This window comes from Oncorhynchus masou, chromosome 6, assembly GCF_036934945.1.
Source record: "Oncorhynchus masou masou isolate Uvic2021 chromosome 6, UVic_Omas_1.1, whole genome shotgun sequence".
In the NCBI taxonomy this organism is placed as follows: Eukaryota; Metazoa; Chordata; class Actinopteri; order Salmoniformes; family Salmonidae; genus Oncorhynchus; species Oncorhynchus masou.
Window position 1 is genome coordinate 7692510 of NC_088217.1, and position 27089 is coordinate 7719598.

Below are 27089 nucleotides of genomic sequence, written 5' to 3' on the forward strand. Positions count from 1 at the left end.
ATGGTAGGAGGGCAGCATAGACACGAATACTTGTTGTACTTTAATTTTATCTCACCCATACACACGGATACTTGTTGTACTTTAATATATTATCTCACCCATACACACGGATACTTGTTGTACTTTAATATTATCTCACCCATAGACGCGAATACTTGTTGTATACTTCCCTCTCTCCCTACATGGTAGGAGGGCAGCATAGACACGAATACTTGTTGTACTTTAATTTTATCTCACCCATAGACGCGAATACTTGTTGTACTTTAATATTATCTCACAGTGGTGAAAAAAGTACTCAACTGTCATACTTGAGTGAAAGTATAGCTACCGTAATAGAAAATCACTCAAGTAAAAGTGAAAGTCACTTCAGTAAAATACTCAAATTGAATAAAAATTTACTTGCCACATGCGCCGAATACACCAAGTGTAGACTTTACCGTGAAATGGTTACTTACATTACTTACAAGCCCTTAACCAACAGTGCAGTTCAAGAAGAAGAAAGTATTTACCAAGTAGGCTAAACTAAAGTATGAATAAAAAGTAACTCAATAAGAATAACAATAATGAGGCTATATACATGGGGAACAGGAACCGAGTCAGTGTGGAGGCTATATACAGGGTATTACGGTACAGAGTCAGTGTGGAGGCTATATACAGGGTATTACGGTACAGAGTCAATGTGGAGGCTATATACATGGGGAACAGGAACCGAGTCAGTGTGGAGGCTATATACAGGGTATTACGGTACAGAGTCAGTGTGGAGGCTATATACAGGGTATTACGGTACAGAGTCAGTGTGGAGGCTATATACAGGGTATTACGGTACAGAGTCAGTGTGGAGGCTATATACAGGGTATTACGGTACAGAGTCAGTGTGGAGGCTATATACAGGGTATTACGGTACAGAGTCAGTGTGGAGGCTATATACATGGGGAACAGGAACCGAGTCAGTATGGAGGCTATATACAGGGTATTACGGTACAGAGTCAGTGTGGAGGCTATATACAGGGTATTACGGTACAGAGTCAATGTGGAGGCTATATACATGGGGAACAGGAACCGAGTCAGTGTGGAGGCTATATACAGGGTATTACGGTACAGAGTCAGTGTGGAGGCTATATACAGGGTATTACGGTACAGAGTCAGTGTGGAGGCTATATACAGGGTATTACGGTACAGAGTCAGTGTGGAGGCTATATACAGGGTATTACGGTACAGAGTCAGTGTGGAGGCTATATACAGGGTATTACGGTACAGAGTCAGTGTGGAGGCTATATACATGGGGAACAGGAACCGAGTCAGTATGGAGGCTATATACAGGGTATTACGGTACAGAGTCAGTGTGGAGGCTATATACAGGGTATTACGGTACAGAGTCAGTGTGGAGGCTATATACATGGGGAACAGGAACCGAGTCAGTATGGAGGCTATATACAGGGTATTACGGTACAGAGTCAGTGTGGAGGCTATATACAGGGTATTACGGTACAGAGTCAATGTGGAGGCTATATACAGGGTATTACGGTACAGAGTCAATGTGGAGGCTATATACAGGGTATTACGGTACAGAGTCAATGTGGAGGCTATATACAGGGTATTACGGTACAGAGTCAGTGTGGAGGCTATATACAGGGTATTACGGTACAGAGTCAGTGTGGAGGCTATATACAGGGTATTACGGTACAGAGTCAATGTGGAGGCTATATACAGGGTATTACGGTACAGAGTCAGTGTGGAGGCTATATACAGGGTATTACGGTACAGAGTCAGTGTGGAGGCTATATACATGGGGAACAGGAACCGAGTCAGTATGGAGGCTATATACAGGGTATTACGGTACAGAGTCAGTGTGGAGGCTATATACATGGGGAACAGGAACCGAGTCAGTATGGAGGCTATATACAGGGTATTACGGTACAGAGTCAGTGTGGAGGCTATATACATGGGGAACAGGAACCGAGTCAGTATGGAGGCTATATACAGGGTATTACGGTACAGAGTCAGTGTGGAGGCTATATACATGGGGAACAGGAACCGAGTCAGTGTGGAGGCTATATACAGGGTATTACGGTACAGAGTCAGTGTGGAGGCTATATACAGGGTATTACGGTACAGAGTCAATGTGGAGGCTATATACAGGGTATTACGGTACAGAGTCAGTGTGGAGGCTATATACATGGGGAACAGGAACCGAGTCAGTGTGGAGGCTATATACAGGGTATTACGGTACAGAGTCAGTGTGGAGGCTATATACAGGGTATTACGGTACAGAGTCAATGTGGAGGCTATATACAGGGTATTACGGTACAGAGTCAATGTGGAGGCTATATACAGGGTATTACGGTACAGAGTCAGTGTGGAGGCTATATACAGGGTATTACGGTACAGAGTCAGTGTGGAGGCTATATACAGGGTATTACGGTACAGAGTCAGTGTGGAGGCTATATACAGGGTATTACGGTACAGAGTCAATGTGGAGGCTATATACAGGGTATTACGGTACAGAGTCAGTGTGGAGGCTATATATAGGGGTTACCGGTACCGAGTCAATGTGGAGACTATATACAGGGGGTACCGGTACAGAGTCAATGTGGAGGCTATATACAGGGGGTACCGGTACAGAGTCAATGTGGAGGCTATATACAGGGGTTACCGGTACCGAGTCAGTGTGGAGGCTATATACAGGGGTTACCGGTACAGAGTCAATGTGGAGGCTATATACAGGGGGTACCGGTACAGAGTCAATGTGGAGGCTATATACAGGGGGTACCGGTACAGAGTCAATGTGGAGGCTATATACAGGGGGTACCGGTACAGAGTCAATGTGGAGGCTATATACAGGGGGTACCGGTACAGAGTCAATGTGGAGGCTATATACAGGGAGTACCGGTACAGAGTCAATGTGGAGGCTATAGCGGCAGGGTAGCCTAGTGGTTAGAGCATTGGACGAGTAACCGAAAGGTTGCAAGTTCGAATCCCTGAGCTGACAAGGTCTGTCGTTCTGCCCCTGTTCCTAGGCCGTCATTGAAAATAGGAATTTGTTCTTATCTGACTTGCCTGGTAAATTAAATTAATATACAGGGGGCAATCACACTACCCTCCTAGACGCTTACGGTCAGATGCCCAGCAGTTTCCATACCAACTTGATGATGTTGTTGGAGGCGTGTTTGGCTGGTTACTTTCACTGTCTTGGCACAGGGACTATGGTGGTCTGCTTGAAACATGTAGGTATTACAGACTCAGTCAGTGAAGACACTTGGCATTTGGTGCATGCTTTGAGTTCACATCCTGGTAATCCATCTGGCGCAGAGGCTTTGTGAATGTTGACCTGTTTAAAGGTTTTGTTGTCATCGGCTACCGAGAGCGTTATCACACTGTCATCCAGAACAGCTGGCGCTCTCGTGCATGCTTCAGTGTTGCTTGTCTTGAAGAGAGCATAAAAGGCATTTAGCTCAACGGGTAGGCTCGCGTCACTGGGTAGCTCGCGTCTGGGTTTCCCTTTGTAGTCCGTAAACGTTTTCAAGCCCTGCCACACCCGACGAGCATCAGAGCCGGTGTAGTAGGATTCAATCTTAATCCTGTATTGACACTTATTGTTGGATGGTTCGTCTGAGGGCATAAGGGGATTTCTTATAAGCGTACTGATTAGTCTCCCGCTCCTTGAAAGCGTCAGCTCTAGCCTTTAGCTCGATGCGGATGTTGCCTGTAATCCATGGCTTCTGGTTGGGGTATGTACGTACAGTCACACAGTGTGCACTTATTGATGAAGCCGATGACGACTGAGGTGGTGTATTCCTCAAAGCCAACATATTCCAGTCTGTGCAAAACAGCCCTGTAGTGTAGCAGGACTGACTGACTTACTACTTGAGTAAAAGTCTAAAAGTATTTGGTTTTAAATATACTTCATTATCAACAGTAAAAGAATAACCCATTTCGATAGCCAGGGGCACACTCCAACACTCAGACATAATAAAAACAAAGCATTAGTAAGTCAGTCAGATCAGACGCAGTAGTGATGAACAGGGATGTTCTCTGTTTAGTGAGTCCTCCAGATCAGAGGCAGTAGTGATGACCAGGGATGTTCTCTTGATAAGTGCGTGAATTGGACCATTTTCCTGTCAACGTGTAACGCGTACTTTTGGGTGTGAGGGAAAATGTAAGAAGTAAAAAGTACATTTATTTTCTTTCGGAATGTAGAGAAATAAAAGTTACATTTGTCTTTCAAAGTAACTTACGTGGATGTAAGTAAGAGATGTTACAAGTTAAAACAAGTAGAAGTCTATTGGTGAGATAATCAGTGGTGTAAAGTAGTTAAGTCCTCTTCTCCACTCCTTTACTAATGTACAGTGTTTACAGATGAATGCTTCTTCTCTCCGGCCATTAAATCAAGAGAGATCAAAGGGCTAATTGAAAACATATCATCTTGTTGAGATTTACAGCTAAAGGAGCTCTTTCTTAAATAGGTTTTGTTCACGATAAAGCCAAGAGACCAGACTGGAATGGACAAATGGTGAAATAATCTCAAACCTTCCTTAGAATACATTTAATTGGGGTGGTGAACTTGGTGTCAAACTAATTTAGAAGTTTATTTACATCTTCCCATACTGATAACTCTGAACTCCTTTTAAACTGAAATGACCAGATGTGTAAAAACTGTTTTAAATATACAAATATTAGTTTTCTTGTGGCGGAAGTAGACGTTTGTTCTGATGACCTGTAATATGAATATTGATTTGATTTGTTTTGTTCTGATGAGCTGTAATATGAATATTGATTTGATTTGTTTCTGGTATATCATCAAAATAAATACAGCATGTTTTTAGCCTCATTCGGCAGTTTTTTAAACTTGATTTAAGTACAATATCATTGGATGTTAAATATTGAAAGTACAATATCATTGGATGTTAAATGTTGAAAGTACAATACTTTAAAGTATTACTTAAGTCATTTTTGGGGTTATCTGTATGTTACTTGAATATGTTTGACAACTTTTACTTCATTACATTCCTCAAGAAAATTGATGTACTTTTTACTCCATACATTTTCCACTGACACCCAAAAGTAATCATTACATGTTGACAAGAAAATGGTCCAATTCACACACTTATCAAGAGAACATCCTTGGTGCTTCATGGTTAACTTGGTAAATGGAGTGTGCCCCTGGCTATCGAAATGTAAAAAAAAAAAAAAAAATTAAGAAAATATTGACGTCTAGTGTGCTTAATATAAGGAATCTGAAATTATTTATACTTTTACTTTTACTTTAATACATAAGTATATTTTAGCAATTACATTTACTTTTGATACTGTGTATTTAAAAACAAATACTTGTAGACTTTTAATCAAGTAGTATTTTACTGGGCAACTTTCACTTTTACTTGATTCATTTTCTATTAAGGTATCTTTACTTTTACTCAAGTACTTAAATTGGGTACTTTTTCCACCACTGCCAAAGTATAAATAATTACTTCACCATGTTCAAAGGGATATTCAATATCTGTATTTATGTTATTATTTTTACCCATCTACCAATAGGTGACCTTCTTAGCGAGGCATTGAAAAATCTACATGATCTTTATGGTTGAATCTTTGTTTGATATGCACTGCTCGACTTAGGGATTTTACAGATAATTGTATGTTTAGGGGTACAAAGATGAGGTAGTCATTCAAAAAGCATGTTAAGACTATTAATGCACACAGAGTGAGACCATGCAACTTATTATGTCACTTGTTCAGCATATTTATACTTCTGAATTTACAGTATTTAGGCCATAACAAACGGGTTGAATACTTATTGACTCAAGACATTACAGCTTTTCATTTTTAATTAATGTGTAAAAAAAAAAAAATATTCCTCTCTACCCAGTATAATTCGGCAATTTGACAGGGTATTGTGTACAGGCCAGTGATACAACAACACGTGGAAACTTTATGAAGGTGCTGTATATTCCTAAAAATTAAGTTGAAAATGGTGCTGTCGCTGATTCCTCTTGACAAGACATATGGATAAATGATAAATAAATATAATATATAATATAAAATAATTAATAATAATAAATAATGTCAACACACAGTTCCAAAGTGTTCAAAATAATAAAATAATAATAAAATAAAAAACGCAGAAACATTTTGTGATATATTGAAAAGATAAACATAAAATGTACTATCTACACCTATTTGTGCAACAATAGTGATCATATTACTTGTAGGTTATTTTTTAAGTTAAACAAGAACCTTTTAAACTGCTGCACATAAAACCATGTTGCTTTTACAAGTGTCAATAAATCCCTCAGTGTAATGTAGTAAAACTGTTCACATCATGTAAAGTTGTGTACAGAAAGTATTCCAGACGCCTTGAATTTTTCCACATTTTGTTATGTTATAATATATATGTAATGGTCATCGTCGGTGGAAGAAGGTGAGGACCAAGGTGCGGCGTGGAATGTGTCCACATTTATTAAATAAACACGGAGATAACAAAATAACACAGAGAAAGCGACCGAAAACAGTTCTGGCTGGTGCAGACACACAACAGAACACAGTTCTGGCTGGTGCAGACACACAACAGAACACAGTTCTGGCTGGTGCAGACACACAACAGGAAACAGTTCTGGCTGGTGCAGACACACAACAGGAAACAGTTCTGGCTGGTGCAGACACACAACAGGAAACTGTTCTGGCTGGTGCAGACACACAACAGGAAACAGTTCTGGCTGGTGCAGACACACAACAGGAAACTGTTCTGGCTGGTGCAGACACACAACAGAACACAGTTCTGGCTGGTGCAGACACACAACAGGAAACAGTTCTGGCTGGTGCAGACACACAACAGAACACAGTTCTGGCTGGTGCAGACACACAACAGAACACAGTTCTGGCTGGTGCAGACACACAACAGGAAACAGTTCTGGCTGGTGCAGACACACCAAGACTCTTCCTGGCCGACTGGCCCAACTGAGCAATCGGGGGAGAAGAGCCTTGGTTTGGGAGGTGATCTTGCTGGTGTGTTTACGGACATATTCAATCATTCCCTATCCCAGTCTGCTGTTACCACATGCTTCAAGAGGGCCACCATTGTTCCTGTTCCCAAGAAAGCTAAGGTAACTGAGCTAAATGACTATCGCCCCGTAGCACTCACTTCCGTTATCATGAAGTGCTTGAGAGACTTGTCAAGGATCATACCACCTCCACCCTACCTGACACCCTAGACCCACTCCAATTTGCCTACCTCCCCAATAGGTCCACAGACAACACAATCACACTGCACACTGCCCTAACCCATCTGGACAAGAGGAATACCTATGTAAGAATGCTGTTCATCGAAGACAGCTCAGCATTTAACATCATAGTACCCTCCAAACTCATCATTAAGCTCGAGATCCTGGGTGTCGACCACACCCTGTGCAACTGTGTCCCGGACTTTCTGACGGGCCACCGTCAAGTGGTGAGGGTAGGAAACAACATCTCCACCCTGCTGATTCTCAACACTGGGGGGCCCCACATGGGTGCGTTCTCAGCCCTCTCCTGTACTCTCTGTTCACCCATGACTGTGTGGCCATGCACGACTGCAACTCACTTATCAAGTTTGCAGACGACACAACAGCAGTAGGCTTGATTACCAACAACAACTAGATGGCCTACAGGGAGGAGGTGAGGGCCCTCTGAATATGGTGTCAGGAAAATAACCTCCCACTCAACGTCAACAAAACAAAAGAGATGATCGTGGACTTCAGGAAACAGAAGAGGGAGCACACCCCTATCCACATCGACGGGACAGAAGTGAAGGTGGAAAGTTTTAAGTTCCTCGGTACACATCACAGACAAACTGAAATGGTCCACCCACACAGACAGCGTTTTGAAGATGGCGCAACCTCAGGAGGCTGAAGAAATTTAGCTTGTCACGAAAAACACTCACAAACCTTTACAGATGCACAATCGACAGCATCTTGTTGAGCTGTCTCATCGCCTGGTACGGCAACTGCTCCGTCCACAACCGTAAGGCTCTCCAGAGGGTAGTGAGGTCTGCACAACGCATCACTGTGTGCAAACTACCTGTTGAATGTTTCATGTCCCTACTTCTAGACTAGATCATCCATAGCGTCTGTAGGCTGAATGTTTGATGTTCACAAATTCTAGACTAGATCATCCATAGCGTCTGTAGGCTGAATGTTTGATGTTCCCTACTTCTAGACTAGATCATCCATAGCGTCTGTAGGCTGAATGTTTGATGTTCCCTACTTCTAGACTAGATCATCCATAGCGTCTATAGGCTGAATGTTTGATTTTCCCAAGTTTGAACAAGTTTTGCTGAAGTCAAGGAGATTAAAAACATTTGAACATTCACTGTCTCTGTTATTAAGCATGGTTCGATATCTCTGTCAGAATTTCCTGGCATGATTGTCTATACAATAAGACAATGTCACGTATGTAAGGATGTACCCACACTTGTTAGCCATGTATGCCGATCTGAGGACTCACTCGTGTATGGAAATGCAGAGAACTATGCAGGCCATGGGCATCATTAAATGGGATTTGACTATTCATCTGATGATTGACAGTACAGTTATTGTGCTCCTAGAGTTCATAATATAAAAGATGGATAGCATACTGAGACTAATCGTATAATCTACTTACTGTATTCTCCTGTTCTCCATCTTAACTCATCCCTTCTTTCTCCTCTCTCTCTCCTCAGATTCCTCAGATCAGCTATGCCTCCACGGCCCCGGAGCTGAGCGACGACCGACGATACGACTTCTTCTCCCGCGTGGTGCCTCCGGACTCGTTCCAGGCCCAAGCCATGGTGGACATAGTCAAGGCCATGGGCTGGAGCTACGTATCTACCATCGCGTCAGAAGGATCCTATGGAGAGAAGGGAGTGGATGCCTTCCAACAGCTGTCCCGAGAAGCAGGTGAGTCCCAAAGTAACCTCTCTGGTGAATCTGGCCTTAATGGCCATGTACTCTTAAATATCCAGCCGGTACAGCCAGAAGAGGACAGGCCACCACTCTGAGCCTGGTTACTCTCTACCCAGTACAGAGAGTAGAGGACTGGCCACCCCTCTGAGCCTGGTTACTCTCTACCCAGTACAGCCAGAAGAGAACTGGCCACCCCTCTGAGCCTGGCTTCTCTCAATCAAGGCCAGCCAGAAGAGGACTGGCCACCCCTCTGAGCCTGGCTTCTCTCTATCCAGTACAGCCAGAAGAGGACTGGTCACCCCTCTATAGGTTCCTTTAAAGATTCCCACCTTCTAGGGAGTTGTTCTTAGCCACTGTGCTTATACATCTCATTGCTTGCTCTTTGGAGTTTTACGCTGGGTATCTGTATAGCACTTTGTGACAACTGGTGATGAAACAATGGCTTTAAAAATACATTTGATTGATTGATTGAATGTTTTCCAATAATAAAACTTAATGCAAGGGTGTAAAGTGGATGAACGTGTGATGTGATCAAATGGTCAAGGAATTAAAATAACCTTCAGGTTGAATTAAACAAACTACGATAACCACCAAGGGTTGCAAGTTAGAAATGACTCAGTTTATTCAGAGGATGTCTACTTTGAGTTTGGTAAGAGACAAACCGTATATGTATGTGTATATAAGCACCAGTCAAAGGTTTGGGCCGACTCATTCAAGGGTTATTCTTTATTTTTACTATTTCAGATTTTTTTTGTATAATAGTGAATACATCGAAACTATGAAATAACATATATGAATCAAGCCTTAACCAAAAAAGTGTTAAACAAATACAAATATATTTTATATTTGAGATTCTTCAAAATAGCCACCCTTTGCCAGTAGTTACCTGGAATGCATTGAGGCTTTCAATTTCAAATAAAAGGTGTGCCCTCTTAAAACTTAATATGTAGAATTTCATTCCTTCTTAATACGTTTGAGCCAATCAGTAGTGTTGTGACAAGATAGGGGTGGTATACAAAAGATAGCCCTATTTGGTAAAAGACCAAGTCCATATTATGTCAAGAACTGCTCAAATAAGCAAAGAGAAATGACAGTTCATTATTACTTTAAGACATGAGGGTCATGTTTTTTAATGTTTCTTCAAGTGCAGTCGCAAAACCCATCATGCACTGTGATGAAACTGGCTCTCATGAGGACCGCCATAGGAATGGAAAACCCAGAGTTACATCTGCTGCAGAGGATTAGTTCATTAGATTTACCAGCCTCAGAAATTGCAACCTAAATGACCTCAACCCAATTGAGATGGTTTGGGATGAGTTGGACTACAGAGTGAAGTTAAAGCAGCCAACAAGTGCTCAGCAAATGTGGTAACTCCTTCAAGACCGTTGGAAAAGCATTCCAAGTGAAGCTGGATGAGAGAATGCCAAAAGTGTGCAAAGCTGTCATCAAGGCAAAGGGTGGCTACTTTGAAGACTATAAAATCTAAAGTATATTTTGATTTGTTTACTGTATTACTGTAACACTTTTTTGTTTTACTAGATGATTTCCAATGTGTTATTTCATAGTTTCTTCACAATTATTCCACAATGTAGAAAACAGTCTAAATAAAGGAAAACCCTTGAATGAGTAGGTGTGTACACACTTTTCACTGGTACTGTATGTATGTATGTATGTACAGTATGTATGCTAGAATCTAAGAAAAGGATAAACATGTAGACCTTCTTTAAATGTCAACCGAACAATTTCACTCTTTAGGAAACAAACAATTTCACTCTTTAGGAAACAAACAATTCCACTCTAGGAAGACACTGATCCTCTTTCTTCATAAGCAACGACTGCTCATCAACTGTTTTGGACAGTGATTGTTTTTCTCTTTTGGGAAGTCCTTGACAACCGTAATCAATCAACAAGATGTATTTGACCACATAAAAGCCTATAGGGGAGGTTTCTTTCTTTTTTTCTTTATTTTACCTTCATTTAACTAGGCAAGTCAGTTAAGAATAAATTCTTATTTTCAATGATGGACTAGGAACAGTGGGTTAACTGCCTGTTCAGGGGCAGAATGACAGATTTGTACCTTGTCAGCTTGGGGGTTTGAACTTGCAACCTTCCCAGTTGCTAGTCCAACACTCGAACCACTAGGCTACCCTGCCACTAGGCTACCCTGCGCCCCTTTAATAATATAGCAGATGTAACAGACATGAGCAAGCAGGATATTGAAGTTTATTTGTCACGTGCGCCGAATACAACAGGTGTAGACCTAACAGTGAAATGCTTACTTACAGGTTCTAACCAATAGTGCAAAAAAGGTATTAGGTGAACAATAGGTAAGTAAAGACATAAAACAACAGTAAATAGACAGTGAAAAACAGTAGCGAGACTATATACAGTAGAGAGGCTATATACAGTAGAGAGGCTATATACAGTGAGAGGCTATATACAGTAGAGAGGCTATACAAGTAGTGAGGCTACATACAGGCACCGGTGAGTCAGGCTGATTGAGGTAGTATGTACATGTAGATATGGTTAAAGTGACTATGCATATATGATGAACAGAGAGCAGCAGTAGTGTAAAGAGGGGTTGGTGGGTGGTGGGTGGCAGGACACAATGCAGATAGCCTGGTTAGCCAATGTGCATTGTGTCCCGCCACCCGCCAACCCAAGAAGCAGCTGTCGTGTGGTGATGTCACCCTCCCTGAGATCTGAAATCAACTGTCTATCACGGTTTGACAGTTGACCTTAGTCTTGCCCTCAGCTAGTATTGGCGACTTTGAATGACAGAGCGTTGTGTACAGAGGGTTCAGAGGTCAAGCCCCCGGTAGGGAAGACATGGATGAAATTCGCTCTATTTGATTTCTATGAGGAGAATTTTGAGCTTCAGCAAAATACTTATGATTCTCAATTTTTTTTATTTTTTTTTATTTAACCAGGCAAGTCAGTTAAGAACAAATTCTTCTTTACAATGACTGCCTACTCTGGCCAAACCCGTGCCAATTGTGTGCTGCCCTACTGTAGTGATGCCTCTTGCACTGAGATGCAGTGCCTTGGACCGCTGCGCCACTTGGGAGCCCAAATATATGGTCAATATGGTCCTCAATATATGGTCCTCAATATGCTCCACAATATATGGTCCTCAATATATGGTCGTCCTCCAGGTCTGTACCCAAACAATTTGAACTTCTACTTTTAAAAATCCACATCTCTAGAAACAAGTCTCTCACTGTTGCAGTCTGCTATAGACCACCCTCTGCCCCCAGTTGTGCTCTGGACACCATATGTGAACTGATTGCCCCCCATCTATCTTCAGAGCTCGTGCTGCTAGGCGACCTAAACTGGAACATGCTTAACACCCCAGCCATCCTAAATCAAATCAAATCAAATTTTATTTGTCACATACACATGGTTAGCAGATGTTAATGCGAGTGTAGCGAAATGCTTGTGCTTCTAGTTCCGACAATGCAGTAATAACCAACAAGTAATCTAACTAACAATTCCTAATCTACTGTCTTATACACAGTGTAAGGGGATAAAGAATATGTACATAAGGATATATGAATGAGTGATGGTACAGAGCAGCATAGGTAAGATACAGTAGATGGTATCGAGTAGAGTATATACATATGAGATGAGTATGTAAACAAAGTGGCATAGTTAAAGTGGCTAGTGATACATGTATTACATAAGGATGCAGTCAATGATATAGAGTACAGTATATACGTATGCATATGAGATGAATAATGTAGGGTAAGTAACATTATATAAGGTAGCATTGTTTAAAGTGGCTAGTGATATATTTACATCATTTCCCATCAATTCCCATTATTAAAGTGGCTGGAGTTGAGTCAGTGTCAGTGTGTTGGCAGCAGCCACTCAATGTTAGTGGTGGCTGTTTAACAGTCTGATGGCCTTGAGATAGAAGCTGTTTTTCAGTCTCTCGGTCCCAGCTTTGATGCACCTGTACTGACCTCGCCTTCTGGATGATAGCGGGGTGAACAGGCAGTGGCTCGGGTGGTAGATGTCCTTGATGATCTTTATGGCCTTCCTGTAACATCGGGTGGAGTAGGTGTCCTGGAGGGCAGGTAGTTTGCCCCCGATGATGCGTTGTGCAGACCTCACTACCCTCTGGAGAGCCTTACGGTTGAGGGCGGAGCAGTTGCCGTACCAGGCGGTGATACAGCCCGCCAAGATGCTCTCGATTGTGCATCTATAGAAGTTTGTGAGTGCTTTTGGTGACAAGCCAAATTTCTTCAGCCTCCTGAGGTTGAAGAGGCGCTGCTGCGCCTTCTTCACGATGCTGTCTGTGTGAGTGGACCAATTCAGTTTGTCTGTGATGTGTATGCCGAGGAACTTAAAACTTGCTACTCTCTCCACTACTGTTCCATCGATGTGGATAGGGGGGTGTTCCCTCTGCTGTTTCCTGAAGTCCACAATCATCTCCTTAGTTTTGTTGACGTTGAGTGTGAGGTTATTTTCCTGACACCACACTCCGAGGGCCCTCACCTCCTCCCTGTAGGCCGTCTCGTCGTTGTTGGTAATCAAGCCTACCACTGTTGTGTCGTCCGCAAACTTGATGATTGAGTTGGAGGCGTGCGTGGCCACGCAGTCGTGGGTGAACAGGGAGTACAGGAGAGGGCTCAGAACGCACCCTTGAGGGGCCCCAGTGTTGAGGATCAGCGGGGAGGAGATGTTGTTACCTACCCTCACCACCTGGGGGCGGCCCGTCAGGAAGTCCAGTACCCAGTTGCACAGGGCGGGGTCGAGACCCAGGGTCTCGAGCTTGATGACGAGCTTGGAGGTTACTATGGTGTTGAATGCCGAGCTGTAGTCGATGAACAGCATTCTAACATAGGTATTCCTTTTGTCCAGATGGGTTAGGGCAGTGTGCAGTGTGGTTGAGATTGCATCGTCTGTGGACCTATTTGAGCGGTAAGCAAATTGGAGTGGGTCTAGGGTGTCAGGTAGGGTGGAGGTGATATGGTCCTTGACTAGTCTCTCAAAGCACTTCATGATGACGGAAGTGAATGCTACGGGGCGGTAGGCGTTTAGCTCAGTTACCTTAGCTTTCTTGGGAACAGGAACGATGGTGGCCCTCTTGAAGCATGTGGGAACAGCAGATTGGTATAAGGATTGATTGAATATGTCCGTAAACACACCAGCCAGCTGGTCTGCGCATGCTCTGCGGGCGCGGCTGGGGATGCCGTCTGGGCCTGCAGCCTTGCGAGGGTTAACACGTTTAAATGTTTTACTCACCTCGGCTGCAGTGAAGGAGAGACCGCATTTTTCCGTTGCAGGCAGTGTCAGTGGCACTGTATTGTCCACAAAGCGGGCAAAAAAGTTATTTAGTCTGCCTGGGAGCAAGACATCCTGGTCCATGACTGGGCTGGATTTCTTCCTGTAGTCTGTGATTGACTGTAGACCCTGCCACATGCCTCTTGTGTCTGAGCCGTTGAATTGGGATTCTACTTTGTCTCTGTACTGACGCTTAGCTTGTTTGATAGCCTTACGGAGGGAATAGCTGCATTGTTTGTATTCAGTCATGTTACCAGACACCGTTCCCTGATTGAAAGCAGTGGTTCGCGCTTTCAGTTTCACACGAATGCTGCCATCAATCCAAGGTTTCTGGTTAGGGAATGTTTTAATCGTTGCTATTGAAACGACATCTTCAACGCACGTTTTAACTCGCACACCGAATCAGCGTATTCGTCAATGTTGTTATTTGACGCAATACGAAACATGTCCCAGTCCACGTGATGGAAGCAGTCTTGGAGTGTGGAGTCAGCTTGGTCAGACCAGCGTTGGACAGACCTCAGCATGGGAGCTTCTTTTTTTAGCTTTTGTCTGTAGGCAGGTATCAGCAAAATGGAGTCGTGGTCAGCTTTTCCGAAAGGGTGGCAGGGCAGGGCCTTATATGCGTCGCGGAAGTTAGAGTAACAGTGATCCAAGGTTTTTCCGCCCCTGGTTGCGCAATCGATATGCTGATAAAATTTAGGGAGTCTTGTTTTCAGATTAGCCTTGTTAAAATCCCCAACAACGATGAATGCAGCCTCCGGATAAATGGTTTCCAGTTTGCAAAGAGTTAAATAAAGTTCGTTCAGAGCCATCGATGTGTCTGCTTGGGGGGGATATATACGGCTGTGATTATAATCGAAGAGAATTCTCTTGGTAGGTAATGCGGTCTACATTTGATTGTGAGGAATTCTAAATCAGGTGAACAGAAGGATTTGAGTTCCTGTATGTTTCTTTCATCGCACCATGCCTCGTTAGCCATAAGGCATACACCCCCACCCCTCTTCTTACCAGAAAGGTGTTTGTTTCTGTCGGCGCGCTGCGTGGAGAAACCCGTTGGCTGCACCGCTTCAGATAGCGTCTCTCCAGTGAGCCATGTTTCCGTGAAGCACAGAACGTTACAGTCTCTGATGTCCCTCTGGAATGCTACCCTTGCTCGGATATCATCAACCTTGTTGTCAAGAGACTGGACATTGGCAAGAAGAATGCTAGGAAGTGGGGCACGATGTGCCCGTCTCCGTAGTCTGACCAGAAGACCGCTACGTTTCCCTCTTTTTCGGAGTCGTTTTTTGGGGTCGCTGCATGCGATCCATTCCGTTGTCCGGTTTGTAAGGCAGAACACAGGATCTGCGTCGGGAAAAACATATTCTTGGTCGTACTGATGGTGAGTTGACGCTGATCTTATATACAGTAGTTCTTCTCGGCTGTATGTAATGAAACCTAAGATGACCTGGGGTACTAATGTAAGAAATAACACGTAAAAAAAACAAAAAACTGCATATGTTCCTTGGAACGCGAAGCAAGGCGGCCATCTCTGTCGGCGCCGGATGCTCTAAACAATCTAAACTTGATGCCCTCAATCTCACACAAATTATCAATGAACCTACCAGGTACCTCCCCAAAGCCTTAAACACGGGCACCCTCATAGATATCATCCTAACCAACTTGCCCTCTAAATACACCTCTGCTGTCTTCAACCAAGATCTCAGCGATCACTGCCTCATTGCCTGCATCCGTTATGGGTCAGCGGTCAAACGACCCCCACTCATCACTGTAAAACGCTCCCTGAAACACTTCAGCGAGCAGGCCTTTCTAATCGACCTGGCCGGGGTATCCTGGAAGGATATTGATCTCATCCCGTCAGTAGAGGATGCCTGGATATTTTTTTTAAATGCCTTCCTCACCATCTTAAATAAACATGTCCCATTCAAGAAATTTAGAACCAGGAACAGATATAGCCCTTGCTTCTCCCCAGACCTGACTGCCCTTAACCAACACAAAAACATCCTATGGCGTTCTGCATTAGCATCGAACAGCCTCTGTGATATGCAGCTGTTCAGGGAAGCTAGAAACCATTATAAACAGGCAGTTAGAAAAGCCAAGGCTAGCTTTTTCAAGCAGAAATTTGCTTCCTGCAACACTAACTCAAAAAAGTTCTGGGACACTGTAAAGTCCATGGAGAATAAGAACACCTCCTCCCAGCAGCCCACTGCACTGAAGATAGGAAACACTGTCACCACTGATAAATCCACTATAATTGAGAATTTCAATAAGCATTTTTCTACGGCTGGCCATGCTTTCCACCTGGCTACTCCTCCAACAGCACTGCACCCCCCACAGCAACTCGCCCAAGCCTTCCCCATTTCTCCTTCTCCCAAATCCGTTCAGCTGATGTTCTGAAAGAGCTGCAAAATCTGGACCCCTACAAATCAGCCGGGCTAGACAATCTGGACCCTTTCTTTCTAAAATTATCTGCCGAAATTGTTGCCACCCCTATTACTAGCCTGTTCAACCTCTCTTTCGTGTCGTCTGAGATCCCAAAAGATTGGAAAGCAGCTGCGGTCATCCCCCTCTTCAAAGGGGGGGACACTCTTGACCCAAACTGCTCCAGACCTATATCTATCCTACCATGCCTTTCTAAGGTCTTTGAAAGTCAAGTCAACAAACAGATTACCGACCATTTCGAATCTCACCATACCTTCTCTGCTATGCAATCTGGTTTCAGAGCTGGTCATGGGTGCACCTCAGCCACACTCAAGGTCCTAAACGATATCTTAACCGCCATCGATAAGAAACATTACTGTGCAGCCGTGTTCATTGATCTGGCCAAGGCTTTCGACTCTGTCAATCACCACATCCTCATCGGCAGACTCGACAGCCTTGGTTTCTCAAATGATTGCCTCGCCTGGTTCACCAACTACTTCTCTGATAGAGTTCAGTGTGTCAAATCGGAGGGTCTGCTATCCGGACCTCTGGCAGTCTCTATGGGGGTGCCACAGGGTTCAATTCTTGGACCGACTCTCTTCTCCGTATACATCAATGAGGTCGCTCTTGCTGCTGGTGAGTCTCTGATCCACCTCTACGCAGACGACACCATTCTGTATACTTCTGGCCCTTCTTTGGACACTGTGTTAACAACCCTCCAGGCAAGCTTCAATGCCATACAACTCTCCTTCCGTGTCCTCCAATTGCTCTTAAATACAAGTAAAACTAAATGCATGCTCTTCAACCGATCGCTACCCGCACCTACCCACCTGTCCAACATCACTACTCTGGACGGCTCTGATTTAGAATACGTGGACAAGTACGAATACTTAGGTGTCTGGTTAGACTGTAAACTCTCCTTCCAGACCCATATCAAATATCTCCAATCCAAAGTTAAATCTAGAATTGGCTTCCTATTTCGCAACAAAGCATCCTTCACTCATGCTGCCAAACATACCCTTGTAAAACTGACCATCCTCGACTTTGGCGATGTCATTTACAAAATAGCCTCCAATACCCTACTCAACAAATTGGATGCAGTCTATCACAGTGCAATCCGTTTTGTCACCAAAGCCCCATATACTACCCACCATTGCGACCTGTACGCTCTCGTTGGCTGGCCCTCGCTTCATACTCGTCGTCAAACCCACTGGCTCCATGTCATCTACAAGACCCTGCTAGGTAAAGTCCCCCCTTATCTCAGCTCGCTGGTCACCATAGCATCTCCCACCTGTAGCACACGCTCCAGCAGGTATATCTCCCTTGTCACCCCCAAAACCAATTCTTTCTTTGGCCGCCTCTCCTTCCAGTTCTCTGCTGCCAATGACTGGAACGAACTACAAAAAGCACTGAAACTGGAAACACTTAGCTCCCTCACTAGCTTTAAGCACCAACTGTCAGAGCAGCTCACAGATTACTGCACCTGTACATAGCCCACCTATATTTTAGCCCAAACAACTACCTCTTTCCCTACTGTATTTAATTTATTTATTTATTTTGCTCCTTTGCACCCCATTATTTTTATTTCTACTTTGCACATTCTTCCATTGCAAATCTACCATTCCAGTGTTTTACTTGCTATATTGTATTTACTTTGCCACCATGGCCTTTTTTGCCTTTACCTCCCTTATCTCACCTCATTTGCTCACATCGCATATAGACTTGTTTATACTGTATTATTGGCTGTATGTTTGTTTTGCTCCATGTGTAACTCTGTGTCGTTGTATGTGTCGAACTGCTTTGCTTTATTTTGGCCAGGTCGCAATTGTAAATGAGAACTTGTTCTCAACTTGCCTACCTGGTTAAATAAAGGTGAAATAAATATGGTCCTCAATATATGGTCCTCAATATGGTCCACAATATATGGTCCTCAATATATGGTCATCAATATGGTCCACAATATATGGTCCTCAATATGGTCCTCAATATATGGTCCTCAATATGGTCCAAAATATATGGTCCTCAATATGGTACACAATATATGGTCCTCAATATATGGTCCTCAATATGGTCCTCAATATATGGTCCACAATATATGGTCCACAATATGGTCCACAATATATGGTCCTCAATATATGGTCCTCAATATGGTCCTCAATATATGGTCCTCAATATATGGTCCTCAATATGTGGTCCTCAATATGGTCCTCAATATGGTCCTCAATATGGTCCTCAATATGGTCCACAATATATGGTCCTCAATATATGGTCCTCAATATGATCCACAATATATGGTCCACAATATATGGTCCTCAATATGGTCCTCAATATATGGTCCTCAATATGGTCCACAATATATGGTCCTCAATATATGGTCCTCAATATGGTCCTCAATATATTGTCCTCAATATGGTCCACAATATATGGTCCTCAATATATGGTCCTCAATATGGTCCTCAATATATGGTCCTCAATATGGTCCACAATATATGGTCCTCAATATATGGTCCTCAATATGGTCCTCAATATATGGTCCTCAATATGTGGTCCTCAATATGGTCCTCAATATGGTCCTCAATATATGGTCCTCAATATGGTCCTCAATATGGTCCTCAATATATGGTCCTCAATATGGTCCTCAATATGTGGTCCTCAATATGGTCCTCAATATGTGGTCCTCAATATGTGGTCCTCAATATGTGGTCCTCAATATATAGTCCTCAATATATGGTCCTCAATATATGGTCCTCAATATGTGGTCCTCAATATGTGGTCCTCAATATGTGGTCCTCAATATATGGTCCTCAATATGTGGTCCTCAATATGTGGTCCTCAATATATGATCCTCAATATGTGGTCCTCAATATGTGGTCCTCAATATATGATCCTCAATATGTGGTCCTCAATATATGGTCCTCAATATATGGTCCACAATATATGGTCCTCAATATGTGGTCCTCAAAAAGAAAATGAGGACCTCTTCGGATTGAATCGTCTGCTAAAGGTTATAGACTATAACGTTAATATATTATTACTAGCTTATAAACTAAGGAGACATTGAGGTTGACAGCCTGCTAGCATCCCCTGGTTAAACAACCAATCATTGTAATGTAATGCAGTTGATTAATATCACACTTCGGCATTGACAGAGGTCTATGCTTGACAGAGGTCTATTCTTGACGGAGGTCTATGCTTGACAGAGGTCTATGCTTGACGGAGGTCTATGCTTGACGGAGGTCTATGCTTGACGGAGGTCTATTCTTGACGGAGGTCTATGCTTGACGGAGGTCTATGCTTGACGGAGGTCTATGCTTGACAGAGGTCTATGCTTGGCGGAGGTCTATGCTTGACGGAGGTCTATGCTTGACGGAGGTCTATGCTTGACGGAGGTCTATGCTTGACGGAGGTCTATTCTTGACGGAGGTCTATGCTTGACGGAGGTCTATGCTTGACGGAGGTCTATGCTTGACAGAGGTCTATGCTTGACGGAGGTCTATGCTTGACGGAGGTCTATTCTTGACGGAGGTCTATGCTTGACAGAGGTCTATGCTTGACGGAGGTCTATGCTTGACGGAGGTCTATGCTTGACGGAGGTCTATGCTTGACAGAGGTCTATGCTTGACAGCGGTCTATGCTTTATTGTAATCAGTTGCTGGTTCACACATGCCAACACAATCACAGTTAGCGGGTCCAGTAAACCCATTGTAAAAAGCCTGTCATCTGAGGTTTTGCCCCCTGCCCTAACATCTTTCGTTATCTCCCTTTATTAATCACAGGATGACTATAATACAGTGTTTGTGTACCAAATGGCACCCTATTCCATATATAGTGCACTACTTTCAACCAGGGCCCATAGGGAATAGGGTGCCATTTGGGATACAGGGAAGTGTTTTTCACAGCTTTTTAATGAGCTTTTTACTTGCCAAAAGGGCTTTCTCTTCCTGATTGCAGGGTTTTGTTCTTTATCGTTCTGGATTATCTCCGCTCCCATAATCCTCTACTCTATTTATCCTGGGGGTGTTTGTGTGTTCCTGCTCTCACCGCTTCACGTCGCCACAGATCATCTGGCCAATTAGGCTCAGACATTTCCAACAGGCTGTGGAGGCAGAGAAATATCCACATTGATTTCTTGTGCAGTGTACTGGAGCACAGATTAGACGAGGATTTCCTATCTGCAAGTTTATATCAGGGCTAGTAAGAGAGAAGTATCTGGAGTGGTGTTCATCTATATCAGGGCTAGTAGAGAGAAGTATCTGGAGTGGTGGTCATCTATATCAGGGCTAGTAAGAGAGAAGTATCTGGAGTGGTGGTCATCTATATCAGGGCTAGTAAGAGAGAAGTATCTGGAGTGGTGGTCATCTATATCAGGGCTAGTAGAGAGAAGTATCTGGAGTGGTGGTCATCTATATCAGGGCTAGTAGAGAAAAGTATCTGGAGTGGTGGTCATCTATATCAGGGCTAGTAAGAGAGAAGTATCTGGAGTGGTGGTCATCTATATCAGGGCTAGTAAGAGAGAAGTATCTGGAGTGGTGGTCATCTATATCAGGGCTAGTAGAGAGAAGTATCTGGAGTGGTGGTCATCTATATCAGGGCTAGTAAGAGAGAAGTATCTGGAGTGGTGGTCATCTATATCAGGGCTAGTAGAGAGAAGTATCTGGAGTGGTGGTCATCTATATCAGGGCTAGTAGAGAGAAGTATCTGGAGTGGTGGTCATCTATATCAGGGCTAGTAGAGAGAAGTATCTGGAGTGGTGGTCATCTATATCAGGGCTAGTAGAGAGAAGTATCTGGAGTGGTGGTCATCTATATCAGGGCTAGTAAGAGAGAAGTATCTGGAGTGGTGGTCATCTATATCAGGGCTAGTAAGAGAGAAGTATCTGTAGTGGTGGTCATCTATATCAGGGCTAGTAAGAGAGAAGTATCTGGAGTGGTGGTCATCTATATCAGGGCTAGTAGAGAGAAGTATCTGGAGTGGTGGTCATCTATATCAGGGCTAGTAGAGAGAATATCTGGAGTGGTGGTCATCTATATCAGGTCTAGTAAGAGAGAAGTATCTGGAGTGGTGGTCATCTATATCAGGGCTAGTAAGAGAGAAGTATCTGGAGTGGTGGTCATCTATATCAGGGCTAGTAAGAGAGAAGTATCTGGAGTGGTGGTCATCTATATCAGGGCTAGTAGAGAGAAGTATCTGGAGTGGTGGTCATCTATATCAGGGCTAGTAGAGAAAAGTATCTGGAGTGGTGGTCATCTATATCAGGGCTAGTAAGAGAGAAGTATCTGGAGTGGTGGTCATCTATATCAGGGCTAGTAAGAGAGAAGTATCTGGAGTGGTGGTCATCTATATCAGGGCTAGTAGAGAGAAGTATCTGGAGTGGTGGTCAGCTATATCAGGGCTAGTAAGAGAGAAGTATCTGGAGTGGTGGTCATCTATATCAGGGCTAGTAAGAGAGAAGTATCTGGAGTGGTGGTCATCTATATCAGGGCTAGTAGAGAGAAGTATCTAGAGTGGTGGTCATCTATATCAGGGCTAGTAGAGAGAAGTATCTGGAGTGGTGGTCATCTATATCAGCGCTAGTAGAGAGAAGTATCTGGAGTGGTGGTCAGCTATATCATGGCTAGTAGAGAGAAGTATCTGGAGTGGTGGTCATCTATATCAGGGCTAGTAAGAGAGAAGTATCTGGAGTGGTGGTCATCTATATCAGGGCTAGTAGAGAGAAGTATCTAGAGTGGTGGTCATCTATATCAGGGCTAGTAGAGAGAAGTATCTGGAGTGGTGGCCATCTATATCAGGGCTAGTAGAGAGAAGTATCTGGAGTGGTGGTCATCTATATCAGGGCTAGTAGAGAGAAGTATCTGGAGTGGTGGTCATCTATATCAGGGCTAGTAAGAGAGAAGTATCTGGAGTGGTGGTCATCTATATCAGGGCTAGTAAGAGAGAAGTATCTGTAGTGGTGGTCATCTATATCAGGGCTAGTAGAGAGAAGTATCTGGAGTGGTGGTCATCTATATCAGGGCTAGTAGAGAGAAGTATCTGGAGTGGTGGTCATCTATATCAGGGCTAGTAAGAGAGAAGTATCTGGAGTGGTGGTCATCTATATCAGGGCTAGTAAGAGAGAAGTATCTGGAGTGGTGGTCATCTATATCAGGGCTAGTAGAGAGAAGTATCTGGAGTGGTGGTCATCTATATCAGGGCTAGTAGAGAAAAGTATCTGGAGTGGTGGTCATCTATATCAGGGCTAGTAAGAGAGAAGTATCTGGAGTGGTGGTCATCTATATCAGGGCTAGTAAGAGAGAAGTATCTGGAGTGGTGGTCATCTATATCAGGGCTAGTAGAGAGAAGTATCTGGAGTGGTGGTCATCTATATCAGGGCTAGTAAGAGAGAAGTATCTGGAGTGGTGGTCATCTATATCAGGGCTAGTAGAGAGAAGTATCTGGAGTGGTGGTCATCTATATCAGGGCTAGTAGAGAGAAGTATCTGGAGTGGTGGTCATCTATATCAGGGCTAGTAGAGAGAAGTATCTGGAGTGGTGGTCATCTATATCAGGGCTAGTAGAGAGAAGTATCTGGAGTGGTGGTCATCTATATCAGGGCTAGTAAGAGAGAAGTATCTGGAGTGGTGGTCATCTATATCAGGGCTAGTAAGAGAGAAGTATCTGTAGTGGTGGTCATCTATATCAGGGCTAGTAAGAGAGAAGTATCTGGAGTGGTGGTCATCTATATCAGGGCTAGTAGAGAGAAGTATCTGGAGTGGTGGTCATCTATATCAGGGCTAGTAGAGAGAATATCTGGAGTGGTGGTCATCTATATCAGGTCTAGTAAGAGAGAAGTATCTGGAGTGGTGGTCATCTATATCAGGGCTAGTAAGAGAGAAGTATCTGGAGTGGTGGTCATCTATATCAGGGCTAGTAAGAGAGAAGTATCTGGAGTGGTGGTCATCTATATCAGGGCTAGTAGAGAGAAGTATCTGGAGTGGTGGTCATCTATATCAGGGCTAGTAGAGAAAAGTATCTGGAGTGGTGGTCATCTATATCAGGGCTAGTAAGAGAGAAGTATCTGGAGTGGTGGTCATCTATATCAGGGCTAGTAAGAGAGAAGTATCTGGAGTGGTGGTCATCTATATCAGGGCTAGTAGAGAGAAGTATCTGGAGTGGTGGTCAGCTATATCAGGGCTAGTAAGAGAGAAGTATCTGGAGTGGTGGTCATCTATATCAGGGCTAGTAAGAGAGAAGTATCTGGAGTGGTGGTCATCTATATCAGGGCTAGTAGAGAGAAGTATCTAGAGTGGTGGTCATCTATATCAGGGCTAGTAGAGAGAAGTATCTGGAGTGGTGGTCATCTATATCAGCGCTAGTAGAGAGAAGTATCTGGAGTGGTGGTCAGCTATATCATGGCTAGTAGAGAGAAGTATCTGGAGTGGTGGTCATCTATATCAGGGCTAGTAAGAGAAAGTATCTGGAGTGGTGGTCATCTATATCAGGGCTAGTAGAGAGAAGTATCTAGAGTGGTGGTCATCTATATCAGGGCTAGTAGAGAGAAGTATCTGGAGTGGTGGTCATCTATATCAGGGCTAGTAGAGAGAAGTATCTGGAGTGGTGGTCATCTATATCAGGGCTAGTAGAGAGAAGTATCTGGAGTGGTGGTCATCTATATCAGGGCTAGTAAGAGAGAAGTATCTGGAGTGGTGGTCATCTATATCAGGGCTAGTAAGAGAGAAGTATCTGTAGTGGTGGTCATCTATATCAGGGCTAGTAGAGAGAAGTATCTGGAGTGGTGGTCATCTATATCAGGGCTAGTAGAGAGAAGTATCTGGAGTGGTGGTCATCTATATCAGGGCTAGTAAGAGAGAAGTATCTGGAGTGGTGGTCATCTATATCAGGGCTAGTAAGAGAGAAGTATCTGGAGTGGTGGTCATCTATATCAGGGCTAGTAAGAGAGAAGTATCTGGAGTGGTGGTCATCTATATCAGGGCTAGTAGAGAGAAGTATCTGGAGTGGTGGTCATCTATATCAGGGCTAGTAGAGAAAAGTATCTGGAGTGGTGGTCATCTATATCAGGGCTAGTAAGAGAGAAGTATCTGGAGTGCTGGTCATCTATATCAGGGCTAGTAGAGAGAAGTATCTGGAGTGGTGGTCATCTATATCAGGGCTAGTAAGAGAGAAGTATCTGGAGTGGTGGTCATCTATATCAGGGCTAGTAAGAGAGAAGTATCTGGAGTGGTGGTCATCTATATCAGGGCTAGTAAGAGAGAAGTATCTGGAGTGGTGGTCATCTATATCAGGGCTAGTAAGAGAGAAGTATCTGGAGTGGTCATCTATATGATAATGGCGCCAGAAGGGATGGTTGTCGTTTTACGGGCTCCTAACCAACTGTGCTATTTATAAAGAATAACATTTGTAACTTATTTTGTACATAATGTTGCTGCTACTGTCTCTACCGAAAATAGCTTCTGGACATCTGAACAGCGAATTGGACAAAGGTTTTTTTCTTTAATGAGTCTGACACGAAGGATATAATGCTTCCCCTGAGACCAGGCCCAAATAGCTGTCTTTCGTGTGATGAGAAGATGGAAATACAGGGGTCAGAGATAGGGGTGCCTTGTGAGAATTAGTCGGCGAGGGGGTAACCCGCCTCTATCGTTCGTTCTATTGGCCAACGTGCAATCATTGGAAAATATACTGATGGAGCTCCTTTCAAGATTACCCTACCACTGGGACATTCGAAACTATAATATCTTATGTGCAGACCCCCATAGTAAATACATTTGACCATAGTCCCCGTGCCCAAGAAAGTGAAGGAACCTGCATAAATGACTACCGCCCCGTAGCACTCACATTAGTAGCCATGAAGGCCGTTTGAAAGGCTGGTCATGTCTCACATCAACACCATCATCCAGGAAAACCCTAGACCCACTCCAATTCACATACCACCCCAACAGATCATCAGATAACGCAATGTCTCTATTTTGGGTTGGTCAGGGTGTTGGCATTCTATGTTTTGTTTTCTATGTATCTTTATTTCTATGTTTTGGCCCGGGTATGGTTATCAATCAGGGACAGCTGTCTATTGTTGTCTCTGATTGGGAATCATACTTAGGTAGCCCTTTTCCCGTCCTTTCGGTGTGGGTAGTAGCGCGGGAAGACTGAGGAACAAAAGGGTTGGGTCTCTATCGGACCCAATGCAGCAATGCTATCGTAAATACAGAATCTTATGCATTCTAAATACCACACATTTGGAAAAGGAAAATGCAAGAAATATTTGCTCTGACCTGCGCTTCGATAGGTTGGTTGTAGATGGAAGGCCGGGTTGCCCAGCAGGGATCTCTTGTCCTCTGAAGAATGTCTGGTGGTAAAGTGAATACCGTCATCGTGTGGTAGAACAGATACTTTGTCCTTCCTTTCCTAGCCCACGTTTACAGCTGCTGCTGCTAACTCAACGGCTATGAGGTATCACTTCTTCAGTGAATAAGAGTTCAAAGTTCATACCAAGTTGCCATACTATAAGCTCATGCTATATTCTGGCTGGTATAGTCAAAATTCATCCTTCCAGAGTGTCGATCGTCACCTCCAAGTTGAAATTCGACCTTTTAAAGTGTGGACAGCAGTCCTCACGTCACCAGGAACACGATGCTATTTTCGTTAGGTTATTGTCATTCAACTGTTTGCAACCAGAGCTCACGCTGAGGTTGGCTTAGTTCTGTAGTTGATATTAGCCCTTTTAACGTATGGACAGCAGTCCTCACGTCCTCAGGAAAATAAAGTTACATTTTCGTCAAGGGGCTTATGTAGTGGTGGGAGAGAAGGGCGTGTTTCATAGTTTACAACCAATGTCTGTTCACTTGGGCGGGGCCTCTGAGTGAGCAGAGTGGTGTTCTTCTGACAAACCGTTGTCTCATTAAGAAGCTATAAATTATATTTAATCTTTTCACAAATAGTTTCATATTTAAACATTTAAATTGCTCAACAATTCCATGTGAATCTGTTATTAGAATGTGTAGACTTTCCAAGATACAGTTGATGTCATCCTATCATCAGTAATAATGTCTCAGACAACAACTGATATGACATCATGTTCTTGGTTGGCTGGTTGGATTACCGAAATATTGTTGTGTTCCCCACCCTTTTGATGTTACAAGACTCTCTATATGCTAACAAAGGGCTTTCCTAGAGTCACATCTGTAGAGTCGAGAGAGGAAAGGGGGAAAGGTATTTATGGGGGTCATAAACCTCACCACAAAGTGCATCACTAAGCTAAGCACCCTAGGACTAAACATCTCCTTCTGCAACTGGATCGTAAACTTCCTGACGGACCGCCCCAGGTGGTGAGGGTAGGTAACAACACATCTGCCACACTGATCCTCAACACTGGGGACCCTCAGGGGTGCGTACTTAGTCCCCTCTTGTACTCCATGTTCACCCACGACTTCGTGGCATCGCACGACTCCAACACCATCAAGTTTGCTGATGA

The 27089-nt window shown here is 43.6% G+C and overlaps 1 protein-coding gene across 2 annotated transcripts in view; it reads left to right on the plus strand.

Moving 5' to 3' along the window:
* grm7 (glutamate metabotropic receptor 7) overlaps positions 1 to 27089 on the plus strand; it is a 443553-nt gene that overhangs the window by 125608 nt on the left and 290856 nt on the right. For both annotated transcript variants that reach the window (XM_064967486.1, XM_064967487.1), the window contains exon 2: positions 8693 to 8909. In XM_064967486.1, the coding sequence (XP_064823558.1) occupies positions 8693 to 8909 (217 nt within the window). The remainder of the gene's footprint in view (positions 1 to 8692; positions 8910 to 27089) is intronic.